Source organism: Melospiza melodia, chromosome 11 (genome assembly GCF_035770615.1).
Source record: "Melospiza melodia melodia isolate bMelMel2 chromosome 11, bMelMel2.pri, whole genome shotgun sequence".
NCBI classification, from domain to species: domain Eukaryota; kingdom Metazoa; phylum Chordata; class Aves; order Passeriformes; family Passerellidae; genus Melospiza; species Melospiza melodia.
The window spans coordinates 22,284,551-22,296,933 of NC_086204.1; the positions used below are offsets into that span (position 1 = coordinate 22,284,551).

Sequence of the window (12,383 nt, forward strand, 5' to 3'; positions counted from 1 at the left end):
ACAGACCAGCGCTGAGCAGGACGCCTCTCTCTTTTCCCCGGGGCCACCAGAGGCCAAACTGAGCAGCGGTCACTTCACAGAGGTTTTATTCGCACTCCGCATATCCACGCTGCCCTCCCACCTCGCTTACCCGCAGGAAAGACCTCAGGATCCCCACCCTGCCCTCCCCGAGCTGCGCCCACCGGATCCAGCCCCTGGGTCTCCAAGAGGGGACAAGGCCACCATCTTGCGGCCACCCAGCACCACTGCACATACCCGTGCGCACGGTCCGGGGGCGCCCAGGACGGCACAGCCCGGGGGACCGGCTTCGGACCGCGGGGAGCCGCGACATCCACCGCTCCTCCCTGGGACCGTGTCCTGCGGGGCACACGCTGTCCCTCCCCTCGCTCCCTGGCCAGGAGACCCAGGGATTCCTGCACACCCAGGGGTGTCTGGATGGCCAGAGGATACCAGCAGTGCTGCTCCCACCCCAGCTCTGGCCCCTCCACCCTGCCCTGCTGCCCTGTGCAGTGTCAGCCAGCAGTGACCAGGGACCTCCTGGTTTGCACAGCGGGCTTCATTGAGCACAGAAAGGCAGGCAGGGGCAGATGAAGGCTCAGAACTGAGCCCTGGGGCTGAAAATGCAGCACTGAGCAGGGTCCAAGGGGAATTTCCATCCCTATCAGAGCGTAGGAGGGCAACCCACATGGGGTTTGCTGGAGAGAGTTGTTAAACCAGCACTGCTGGTGACCAGCAGCCCAAAGCAAGTCCTTCCATGCCTCTGTGAAGTGAGGTGGGGTCGTCTGCACACTACTGGGTTCTGCAAGGCTGCCCAGCCTGGTTTAATGCCCATCGCCCTCCTTCTGTTTCTTCTCCTTGTGATGGAGCTGGCCATGGTCTCCGTGGTGGTGGTGAGCATGGGTAGCAGGTTTGTGGTCCTCAGCTGGGTTTGTGTCTCTCTCGCTGTTGACCTCGTGATGGTGGTGAGGATGGAGGGGCTTGTGCTGGTGGACAGGGGTCTCTGACTCCATCCCCTCGTGTTCAGGAAGGGAGCTCGGGGTTGCAGGGCCCTCCATGGTGCTGTTAGCCTGAGGAAAGTAACACAAGGGCTGGCATGGTACGGGAATGCCCACAGAGCCCTGCAGAAAGCCTGGGAGCACAGCTGTGAACCGGGAAGAAGGAAGAGCAGCATTCATCAAACAGAAAACTGTGGGTCAGAGCAAATGCTCTCCAGCCCTGACCCAGGGCACAGGGAGGACAGGAGAGGCTGGAGCACACAGGGCACAAGCCTTTACACTTGTGCCTTTGGCTCAAGCTGTCTGTGGTCCAGAAACAGGAATTTGCATTCAGTATTTCTGGATGTACTTTTCTCCTGGGAAGTGACTAATCGCCTGCCAAGCTCAGAGCTACAGCCTTTTCTTTGCTCTGAGCTTGCCACCTCTGCATCCACTGCCTGCCCTTTCTTATATGGGAACAGTCCTAGTTAGCATTCCCAGACATGGGGTATGACCCCTTTAGTCAATTCCTTTTCAACGGGAAAGCTCTGACCTATTTAAGTGCCCTTATTCCAGACCTTCCATCACCTTCCCTCTCAAACACATCTGAGGGCAGCTGCCAACCCTGAGCCCATCCCCAGCACGGAGATAAGATTGTTCTTGCTGATGTGCAGTGCCAAGGACAGCAGGGATCCCGGCTCCAGTGAGCACTCCAGCTCTTACCTCCTGGGTGGTGTTGGGGTAGAGGGAGCAGTTGCCACAGAAGTCCTTGACGTGGCTGGAGCGGATGGCTGCCTCCACATAGGGGAAGTGGAGGAAGCTGAAGGGCAACTGGATGTGGAAAGCCAGGCGGCCGCACCTGAGGGGAGAAGTCATGGCCTGGCTCAAGATGGGGGCTGGAACACCCCCAGCCCAGCCACCCCCACCCATCAAACGTTCTGTAACACCCAGCAAAGCCTCAGGCGAATCGAGGGACACTCACCGGTCATAAACAAGGAAGTCGTCCTTGTCACCCCCCAGGACCTGCCAGACGTCGGGGTCCTCCTGCTCGGGCTGGAGCACGGGCACGCCGGGCGGGGCATGGCGCCGCAGCTCGGGCAGCATGGCGCGGGACAGCGGCGCCTTCTCGTTGACGATCATGTAGCGAACCTCGGCCATGCCCTGCCGGGCCAGCCGCTCCCGCAGGCCCCCGAGGCTGCGGACGGGAGGCGCTGGGAGGGGCTGCCGGGCAGGGGCCGCCCTACGGCCCCGAGGTGCCGGGGATTGCTGTGGGGAGGGGAGCGGGGCTCACCTGTGGGCCTGCCTCAGGCAGAACTGTCAGCTGGCCTTCAGCAGGGCCACCACCGTCACCTGCCCTGCCGCCCCCTCCATGGGGCTCGAGCCATTGACGGTCCATGCCGGTGCCTCCTGGCAGATCCGGCTGCTGTTGGCCGGCTCCTCGGAGGCCGAGGCCAGCCCCAGCCCCAGCCAGGTGGCCAGGGCCAGCACCAGCAGCCCCATCCTGGACCCCGGCCCTGGCAGGGGCACACGGGGTGTTACCCTCCTCCCAGATCCACTACACCCCCAAAAAATCCCCCTGCAGCCAGCTCCAGGGCAGACAAGGGCTGTGGGCAGTGTTGGCCTGATCCTGGCACTGGGAGTCACGACCCCCATCCCAGGAGACAAGGAAAGGGGGACAAGGGGGGCTATTGGGCTCCTTGCTACTGTCTTTTGTGGGCACCCAGTGCCACAACATCCTGCTCTACCCTGGCAGTGAACGCCCACTCCCATATCTCAAGAGATGAAGGTGCTCCTCCTCCCATAGGCCTTCTCCATTTCTTTGATCCCACAAAACAAACCCAGCCCCAGAGAGGTGTCTGTCCTTGCCCTAGAAGGGAGCAGGGATACAGCCCTCATCATCTCAGCTGCCAGTGAGCAGTCACTGGGACAGAGATGGTTTCACCTTCAGGTCACCTTGAGAGTCCTTGGTGCCCCACAAAGTGCTTTGGGGGTACACAGAGCCTTTAAAGCCCTTGAGTCTTCCAAAATCTGCCTGAAGCCCCGTCCTCCAACAGCCCCATAACTCTGCCCACCCCAAGATATTCCCCATCCCTCTAATATCCAGCACATATAACGGGCAAGGGGGATGATATGGGTCAGGAGGGGATGGTCTGGGGAAGGAGCAGGGAGATGCAGGATTGGTCAGGGTGGATGTGCCCCCACTCCCCAGCCCTCTCCCCGCGAGAACGAGCCCTCGATACCGCGCTTCTCCTCGCTGCCGTCCTCCCTCGCTCCCGGCCCCAGCAGCTTTCAGCAACTTCCAGCTGGCCCCGGTCCCCCTTTTATCTCCTGACCACTCTCCCCGCCCCGGAGGGAGGAGAAGAGCCTGGCTGGAGCGGGGACTGCGCCCCGGCCACCACCGCCGGCCTCGAAGGGACAGCGACAAGGCAGGCACTGTCCCCGTCGGTGCCATGTGGCCTCGGGGCGCTGCTGCCACAGCCCGGCCCGAGCCGTGCCGGAGCAAAGCGGTGCCTGGTGCGGGGCTGGCGCCAGAGGTGACAGGCGGTGCTGCAGGGAACAGAGGGACACAGCGCTCCAAACCTCGCAGGCACAGGAGGGCTGGGGGCCTTGCCAAGGCCACTGCTCACACCGAAGGGTTGCACCACTGTGGGGTGACCTCCAATAGTGCCATCCCTGCACGAGGTGCCACAGGAGCCGCCAGTGTCGTCTCTGCTTCCTGCAGCCAAAATGATGGTGCCTCCCATACACAGCAGGGTGCTGGAGCTCCCTGCCCGGTGCAGTGTCACCTCCAAAGCCGAGTTGTTCTGTTGTGGCCATGGCTGTTCTCAGGCCAAGCTCGGCCCCACAGCAACTCCCCAGTGTCCAGTTCCATGCCTCCTGTCCGGCCCCACGCTGATGGGGCTGTGGTAGTGTCGGTGTTTCCTTGGGAAATCACAGCGACACTGGATTCCACCCCCCAACCAAACAAGAGGAGCTCACCACTCTGGCAGCACAAGGACATCTCTGCAAATATTTGAGCAGTTTATTGTACCTGGGATCTGTACAAAAACATGATAAGGGAGGGAAGGGCAAGCAGCCACAGTCACAGCGGGGGCAGAACATGATCCCAGACACACATAGAATGGGGATTCGTCTGAAAACAGCAGGGGGAGAGGGGATCGCTGCTGAGGGGCTTGAGAGGCCCAGCGGTGTCTGCAAGGATGTGGGGCCGTGGGCTGGGCTGGTGAGCAGTCCCTGTGACTGACACCCTGTGACCTTCCGCAGCTGTCACCCCCCACCCGCACGCTGCTCCCCCCAAATCCCCACCGGGTACCCCGGACACCGTGAAGCGCCCAGCACTGCGCAGGGACACGTTTCCCCAGTTCATGTCCCGGGACTCGGGCTGGCAGGGAATGACCCGGCACACACACCAGCTGTGCTCCAGGGAGCCCAGGCCACCGCCTGGCAGGCGCTTCCCTCTTCCCCTCGGCTCATCCCGCGCCGCGGTGCCTGCGGTTTCCAGCCTGGGCGGCTTTAGGCCCGCAAACCGCGGCCCCGCGGCGGGCAGCGCGGTCTCCGTGTGCCGGCCCCGTCCCTGCCCGGGCCAACCGTGCCGCTCCCCGCCGGGAGCGATCCCGCGGCCGCTCGGCAGGCCCGGGCAGGGCCGGGCCTGGTGCATGCCGGGGCGGAGCGAACTGAACCGCCCCCGCCGGCGCTGCCCGCCGTCCCCTTCGCCCGCAGCCTTGACCCCGGTGAGCCGCAGCCCGAGGGCGAGCGGGGCCCGCGGGCACGGGGGTGGCGGGGCGGGCGCGGGGAGCGGGGCCGGCGGGAGCGGAGCGGGGACCGAGCCGGTGCCGCGGGGCGCAGCGGGGAGCGGGGCCGGGGGGAAGGAGCGCCGGCCCCTGCCCATGTGCTCGTCGGGTCCACGCGGTCCCTCAGCTCCGGGCTGGTGGGAAGGAGCAGGGAGAGCTCGGAGCACACAGCCCCTTCAGGCGGGCAGGGGAAAGGGAATATTGGAGCAGGTGTGTGCCCCCAGCCCAATGCACACCTGTGAGGACTGGCCAGAGCGGCTGGTGCATGCCATGGGATCAGGATGTCTCAGTGGGTGCTCTGGAGAGGTGATTCCGATTGGGGTTTTGGGCAGATCTGTTTTTCCCCTTGAGCAGGGGATATTCACAGATATTTGGGAGGAAGGTCACTTTCCCGAAGTATCCCTCCTCTGTGCCCCGAGGGCAATGTCGTGGTTCCCGAGCTGTAGCAGAGAGCATGGTGGCTCCACGCTGTCTTTGTTGGGGAGGGGAAGGGCACATCAGCCTGTCATGACCCCTCTGCTCCCCTCCACTGGTGAGACACACCTGACAGGCGCTGGGGCAGCACAGGAGCGTTTTAGCTGTAACCAGTGTGTTGCTCTGTGTTTACCAGTCCATGTTCCTGGTACAGGACATTCCCACCATAACCCTTGTCCCCATAATCTTGCTTACACATGTAGCACACCTCCTCCACTGGGAATCCCCACTGACCTCCCTGCGGCACTCCCAAAGGACACATGGCTGCAGAGGGGACCCGCGGGGCTGCATCCAGGGCTTGGGGCTTTCCTGCTCTGGAATCTCAAGCATGGGGCAGGGCAGCAGAGTGGAAGGCTGGCAGGAGGACTTGGCATCCTTGGGCAGCTCTTTGTAGCTGGTCCCGAAGGTGGGTGCCCTTTCACAGTGCAAACTGGCTCCTGAGACCCACTTATTTAAAATCACACATTTAAAAGGTGTGAGTTTACACCCATATGCATGTGTGATTGCAAACATAGGTGGGCTCTGTGCAAGGAGGGGGAAAGGCTTTTCCCCAGGGCCAGCAGCCCCCCTGACCCCCTGCATCCTCCCCACAGCCTGCCCAGCCATGGCAGCCTCGCTGAGCCGCCCCTGCTTCATCTCCCTCCACCTGCCCTACAGGCAGGGCTGGGGCCAGCACCTGGCCAACACCTTTCGCTTCCAGCCGGTGGCCGTGCGGGAGACGCCGCGTGTCCGGCAGCTGGCCCTGCAACGGGAATCTGCCATCTTCCTCGTCAACGAGCGCCTGGCGCCTGCACGGGAATTCACCTCATCCCACGACTTCCTCTATGACGTAGATCCCCAGCCCACCCTGGGCACAGCCTCCAACGTCTGCTTCGAGGTGGATGATGTGCCGGGGCTCTGCAAGCGGCTGCAGAGCCAGGGATGCTCCTTGCTGGTGCCCCCCACTGAGCTGAGCGATGAGGGTGGTTCTGTCACCTACGGCGTGGTGAGCTCTGTGGTGGGCAACATCAGCCACACCCTTTTGGACCGATCCTCTTACCGGGGACTCTTCCTGCCGGGCTTCCAGCCCATCCAAGGAGCCCCCTCAGCCACAGGGGATGGGATCAGGATCACTCACTTTGACCACATCACGTACGTGTGCCCCCGGGGCGGGGCCCGGGCGGCTCTGGACTGGTACCAGCGCTGCTTCGGCTTCCACCGCCTCCTGCTGAACCCCCAGGAAAGGCCGGCTGAGGGGTACGTGCTGGGGGGGCAGGGGGTGGGCATGCTGCTCCTCGCACTGCAGAGCACCCAGGGCACCCCAGCCCACGGCTGCAAGCTGGTCTTTGCCGAGTCCCTCTCCCAGAATGGCACCAACCAGGTCGACACGTTCCTGGAGCAGCATGGCGGGGCTGGGATCCAGCACGTCGGCCTCTGCACCACTGACATTGTCAGCACGACCAGGGCTCTGCAGCAGCGGGGGGCACGGTTCTTCACACCACCCCCCACGTATTACAGCCAGGGGGGAAAAGCAGAGGAGATCCGAGGAGCTGGGCAGGACCCCCACATGCTGGCAGAGCTTGGCATCCTCCTGGACACCACAGTGCCTGGGGACAAGGGCCAGCCGGGCACTGATGCCACAGAGAGCCCCTCTCGGGAATATTTGATGCAGATCTTCACCCATCCCATCTTCTCGGAGGAGACCTTCTTCCTGGAGCTCATTGACCGTCGGGGAGCGCCCGGCTTTGGGGAGGGAAATATCCGGGCGCTGTGGAAAGCTGTGCAGCTCTACATGGACCAGCAGCAGTAGTGCAACACTGCAGTCCTCCTCTCCCAGCTCCCCAGCTTCTCCACTCCAACGCTGGGGCAAGGACTGTAGAGATCCCATCCCTGGCATGGCCCATGGGCAGGGACCAAGGGGTGGCTCCAGATCAATCCAGAGCCAACCCAGCTCCAGTGGGAGCAAGACGCTCAGGGCTGAGTCCAGCAGGGTGTGACCATGCCCCAGGATGGCTGGGATTTCTCCCTTGACCATGGTTCCCCAGTGATTTATCAACCACATGTAAAGAACTTCCTGCCTTAGTTTCAGCTTAATTTATTGAGACTTGAACCTGGAGCATGGCCAAGAGCGTGCTGGCGCAGAAACACTCCAAACACAGAGCGATGAGGGGCTGCCTGAGGCGAGTGGATAATCCAGAGGCCCTGGATTACGACCACTTAGTGGCAGTTACCACCCACAGCATGACCAGCCCTGCAGGGTGAGTGGTGGCCTCTTCCTCCTCTCAATTAAAGAATTAACTTATAGGCACTGCTTTGGGTTTTTAATCCTCCTATTTAAGATGTGCTGAGTGCCAGGTGAGGATGAAATGACCATTTCTTGGGTGCATTAATGAAGAAATTCCTCCTCTTTCCAGCTCAGATCTAATGTTGGCTATCTTCACATTCCAACACAGGCTGCGCAACACCCCCAGTTTAGCACAGTGCAACAGACAGTCACTTAAAAAACCCACACACTTGAGATTTATTTTCAGGTCCAGTAAAAACAAGGGAGGGCACAGCAGCAGCCCCAGTCACTGACAGGGGCATGAGATGCAGGCAGGGGACAGGGCTGCAGGGGCCATGTGGCCACAGGCTTCCCACTGCTGGAGAGAAAGCCCTGCTGCCATGAGTCCACAGCGCCAAAGTGGTGGCAGTACAGGGCTGAGTAGCCCCAGGAGCGCTCCAGCAAAGAAGGGAGGTCAGGTCTGGCTCCAGGATTAATCCAGAACCAGTGGCCGCATCCAGGCACAATGCCCATGGGGGAAAGGAATAGTGAGAGGCCATTGTAGTGCCATGTCCTGGGCTTGCTACAGCACAGGGACAGCGCTGACCCCAGCAAGGGCTTCCTCTGGTGTCTCACATGAGGAAGGTCGGTGCCCTCACGGGGCCGTGGGTGCCCGGAGAAAGGCGCGGAGGGAGAGCTGTGTCCCAGGGCAGGGGCTGCCCACTCCCGGTGCCTTGGCCTCCCGCTTCCGCTTGGAGCCCTGCAGGAGACACAGCAGGGCTCAGCCAGACCCCAAGGGCCCCCACGGGCTCCAGGGATCCCTCTGGGGACACCCAGGGGCAGTGACAGTCAGGGGATGGCCACAGGCTGGGGATGCTCTTTGGCCTGATCCCAAACCCCAGGGCACCTTCAGCACAGCACACCAGAGGCTGTCCCACAGCACCGGGGCCCCAGGCACCCTGGAGCACTGCTCACCTTGACAGGCCTGCTCTCCTTCCTGCACTGCTTCTCGTGAGCTTTCAGCACCTGGAGGAAGAACAAGAGAGCCCAGAGAAGTTGAGGGGATGCCAGGGGTTTTCCCCAGATAACTGAGGGAAGGGAGGAAAGGCCCAAGCGCCCCCCATACCTTCTTCATGGCTGTGGACACGGCCGAGGCATGGAACTCATGCTCTGTCACCCAGCGGGATGGGGACAAGGCAGGGTCCAGGGTCACATCCCCATCTAGGTGCAGGGAGTAGACCACATAAGTCTGGTGGATGTGGGAGAAGATGTGGATGACCTGTGAGGGGACAGAAAGACACATGGGATGGGCAGCTGGCAGGCAATGGGGGATGCAAAGTGCACTGAGGCTGCCAGGGTCATGAGCAGTGGGGCAGAGCTTGGGAGGGGTGACAGTGGGGAAGGGACACCTTTCTCCTGTGTGCTGCATCCCCATGGCTGAGCACAGGGACTCACTGCATCCCTCCAGCTCCAGGCTCACCTCTCCAATAAACTGCAGACCTTTTGCTGCCACGGGCTGCCCCATCCAGGCCTGGAGGTGATCAGCCAGCTCCTCCCTCTCCTTCTCCTCCTGCAGATCTTGAGCCAGTGGGACACTTGGGAACTCCCAGAGTCCAGCCAGGAGACCTGGGAAGGAGGCATGACAGAAATGTGAGACAGCAAGGGACACATCCAGGGACACTGAGCCTCATCACAGCCCCAAAGGGCTCCTTTCCCTACCCCAGCAACCAAAGCCTCTCCTCTATCCCTCATGCAGGTGGGAAGGGGCTGTGTGGTGCCTTCATCCCCCCTTCCCAGCCCCATTACCTGAGCTGGGTCTCTGCACAATGAGGTATTCTGGGGCCCCGTGGCAGCCCCTCCTCTCCAGCACACACGTGGCTGTTCGCATCGCCCGCGGCGGCTTCTTCGCTGCTTTCCGGGGGAAGTTGGTCACCCCCAGGCTGCTGTCCCACGGCTCCGTGGCTGGGGGGCACAGGGGACAGTCCCCAACACCTGCAAGCACCAGTGTAACAGTTGCTGCAGGACTCAGACCTGGAGCTACAACAGGGATCTCCCCTCATGCTTACCACAGTCCTCAACATCAGGCACTGGGGGCGCTTTTCCAAACAGGTTCTGAGAGGCAAAGGCCTGCTCCTTCTCCACCTGCAAGGGCAAACAGAAGTGAGGATGGGCTCATCCACCAGCCCACCTTGTCCCAGGCATGGCCAACCCTCGGGGCCACACTTACTCTGCGCCATGCTTGGCAGTGCTGCTTCACCGGGCACTCCCCACACAGTGGGGACTTGGGCACACACACAGTTGCCCCCAGCTCCATCAAGGCTTGGTTAAAATCCCCTGGGCGATTCCTGTCCACCAGCACATTGGCCATGTCCCTGGAGAAAGGGCAGTGAGAGGCACGGGGATCTCTGGGGAGAGCATGCCAGGACCTTTGCCTGCCTCCTGCCTGTCTGGGGGAAGCTCCTAGGTAGGCACAGGCAACACAGCTCCTTTCCCCACTACTCCCAGCAGCACCAGCTTCCCAAGAGTTCCCATACTCCACACTTGCCTCCCTCCACAGTCTCAGCTCCCCAAGGCTCCTGGGTGATCCTGCCTTTAGCCACACTCAGCACAGCTCCAGGACAGAGCATTCCCTTACCAGAGGCGGTCAATGACGGCCGGGCTGCTGGAGTCGGCACCGATGCATCGCAGGCGGCACAGGACCCGGATCACATTGCCATCCACAACTCCTGTAGCCTGGCACCAGGAGCTGCCATTACCATGCTGGGATGTGCTCCGGACAAAGAAGGGAGCTGGGATGCTCCCAGCATGGAGAGGAACACACACGAGGCCAACCCACAGGTCAGGCTGGGTGGGGGCTGTGATGCATCCCGAAGCGGGGGGAGAGCCAAGCACAACCCTGGGGACCCTTGGCTCGTGAGGCCCAGCAGCAGGAGCTGCCAGGAGCGGGGCTGGGCAGCGAGGGGGACGTGCCCACCGTCAGCAGCTCCCACCTGTCCGTACGAGATGGACGCGATGGCTCCCGCCGTGTAGCGGCCCACGCCCGGCAGCAGCTTCTGCAGCTCCTCAGCCCTCCTGGGCATCCTGCCAGCCAGCTCGGACACCACCTGGCAGGGAAGGGGCCAAGCTCAGGGAAGCAGCTGGGGTGGGCGTGTGCAGGAACCCATTTTGCCCGTGGGAAGATGGGATCCCAGCCTCTGCAGCCTTGTGCCAGCAGCACAGCCCCAGCAAGGCAGGGCAGACATGAGCCAGCACCAGCTCAGCAGCCACAGAGGGCTTTAGAAATGCCAGCACCTTCCTTGCTGCTTCCTGCAGACGTTTCCCTCTGGAGTAGTAGCCAAGCCCAGCCCACAGCTCGTTCACCTCCTGCTCCGAAAGACACAGCAGGGTGTTAATGGAGAGTGTTAATGTTAATCTTTCTGCCACAGGGTAGCTAAAGAACCTGGTCCCAGCAGCCTCACCTCCAGGGACGCCTGTGCCAGAGCCTGCAGCGTTGGCCACTTCTGCAGGACAGAGGGAAAGGGACAAGTCAGGGATCTGCCACAGGCAGGCTGCCCCCTCCAAAAGGGGCAGGCTGTGGGCACAGCACTGTGTAAGGAGCAGTCACCTGCATCCAGCGGGTGTAGTAGTCAATCACCGTAGCCACCTGTGTCTGCTGGAGCATGATCTCGGACACCCACACTGCAGGGAGCAGGGCAGGGCTCACAGCACAGGCACCAAGGCCACCCACACCTCGTGCTGTGGCCACGTTAGCACCGGCTGCAAACCCTGCACAGCATCCGGCTCATGGGACACCCTCCCAGCCCTCACCTTCCCCACAGGGGCTCCCCCAGGCCCAAGGTGGGTTCTCCAACCCCCCAGTGCCTTGCAAGGGGGATCAATGGCTCTCATGGCCACTTCAGGCAGCTTGTTCCAAGGATGGCACACGAAGCCACATCTCCCAGAGCCAGCCCTGCTCCTCACCTGCATATCCCCGTCTGTCGGCGTCCGGCTCCGCTGCTGCCTGCAAGGGAAAGAAGGTGAAGTGCGAGGAACAAGGTGACACAGACCCCATTGCAGAGGGGCCTGCGTGTAAAATAGAACAATCCATGGTGTGCTTGGAACACTGCAATGGAATCTGAAAGTATAAAAAATTTTCCCCCCAGCACTCAGAAGCTCTGAGTTTGGGTTAATCATGTGACAGCCAAAGCATCTTCTTGCTGATGAAATCCCACATGAAGAATTACTTATGAGGCTAAAAATCCCACAGAGAGCTATCCCATACCTCAGCCTACCTGCACAGAAAGCAATTGGAGGCAGATGTAAATCCCACAGAGGGGCTGTGCAGTTCCCACCCTTCAGACGTTGCTGCAAAGCTGATGCCCACCCTCAGCACCACAGTGACTCTCAAACCATTGCTGCCAGTCTGAGCACAGAACAGGCAGGAGATCTAAGAAAATGTCCAGCTGGCTTGAAACAAATACATGAGAAACCTCCTCCATGCAGCACTCGCTGCTACAGGGTATCATAGAGGCAGGAATGAAACAGGATCAAAACACAGCCAGACTAACCTTGCCAGAGATAAGTACTCCTCTTGAAGGTTACATTTGAGAAGCGTGCCCTGCTTTTACTCTTCATACCTAGGGATTGGCTCCAGACCACCCACCACAACACAGCCACGACCAGCTGGGAGCACTTCCATGAAGGTGGGGATGCACGACACAAGGAAAAACACCACGGTCACATCAGCCAGGCTCCCTTAAGGCACAGTAAGTAGTTCGCCACCCCTGTTTCCCGATGTCTCCCCTTACCAGCGCCCTCCAGGGAAGGTCCCGCTTGCATCGGTCGTACCAGGCGAGCAGATTGCGGCGCAGGGCCTCGACCTCAGCCGGATCGCTGAAGAGATGCCGGGCGGGCGGCGGAGCG

General features: G+C 61.3%; 3 protein-coding genes across 4 annotated transcripts; 1 reads left to right on the plus strand and 2 right to left on the minus strand.

Annotated features, from left to right (window-relative positions):
* Positions 1–793: 793 nt before the first annotated feature.
* Positions 794–3,312, minus strand: LOC134423184 (selenoprotein Pb-like). The gene is made up of 5 exons (XM_063165986.1): positions 3,215–3,312; positions 2,266–2,488; positions 1,957–2,169; positions 1,698–1,833; positions 794–1,067 (listed from the first exon to the last, which is right to left on the minus strand). The coding sequence occupies exons 2-5, from the start codon at positions 2,472–2,474 to the stop codon at positions 822–824; spliced, it is 804 nt and encodes a 267-aa protein (XP_063022056.1). The 5' UTR covers positions 2,475–2,488; positions 3,215–3,312; the 3' UTR covers positions 794–821.
* Positions 3,313–4,688: 1,376 nt separating this feature from the next.
* Positions 4,689–7,522, plus strand: HPDL (4-hydroxyphenylpyruvate dioxygenase like). The gene is made up of 2 exons (XM_063165995.1): positions 4,689–4,705; positions 5,833–7,522. Exon 2 carries the CDS (start codon positions 5,844–5,846, stop codon positions 7,026–7,028), a length of 1,185 nt encoding a protein of 394 aa, XP_063022065.1. The 5' UTR covers positions 4,689–4,705; positions 5,833–5,843; the 3' UTR covers positions 7,029–7,522.
* A 193-nt stretch (positions 7,523–7,715) lies between these two features.
* Positions 7,716–12,236, minus strand: MUTYH (mutY DNA glycosylase). Of its 2 annotated transcripts, none has more exons than XM_063165994.1 (14): positions 12,029–12,236; positions 11,442–11,481; positions 11,086–11,159; positions 10,940–10,981; positions 10,773–10,844; positions 10,472–10,585; positions 10,117–10,214; positions 9,709–9,853; positions 9,551–9,623; positions 9,288–9,473; positions 8,962–9,107; positions 8,608–8,760; positions 8,457–8,507; positions 7,716–8,241 (listed from the first exon to the last, which is right to left on the minus strand). In XM_063165994.1, the coding sequence occupies exons 3-14, from the start codon at positions 11,140–11,142 to the stop codon at positions 8,137–8,139; spliced, it is 1,242 nt and encodes a 413-aa protein (XP_063022064.1). In that variant the 5' UTR covers positions 11,143–11,159; positions 11,442–11,481; positions 12,029–12,236; the 3' UTR covers positions 7,716–8,136. The 2 variants fall into 2 exon arrangements, with proteins under 2 accessions (XP_063022064.1, XP_063022062.1); XM_063165992.1 differs by having other exon boundaries at positions 9,548–9,623; positions 12,029–12,233.
* Positions 12,237–12,383: the final 147 nt, after the last annotated feature.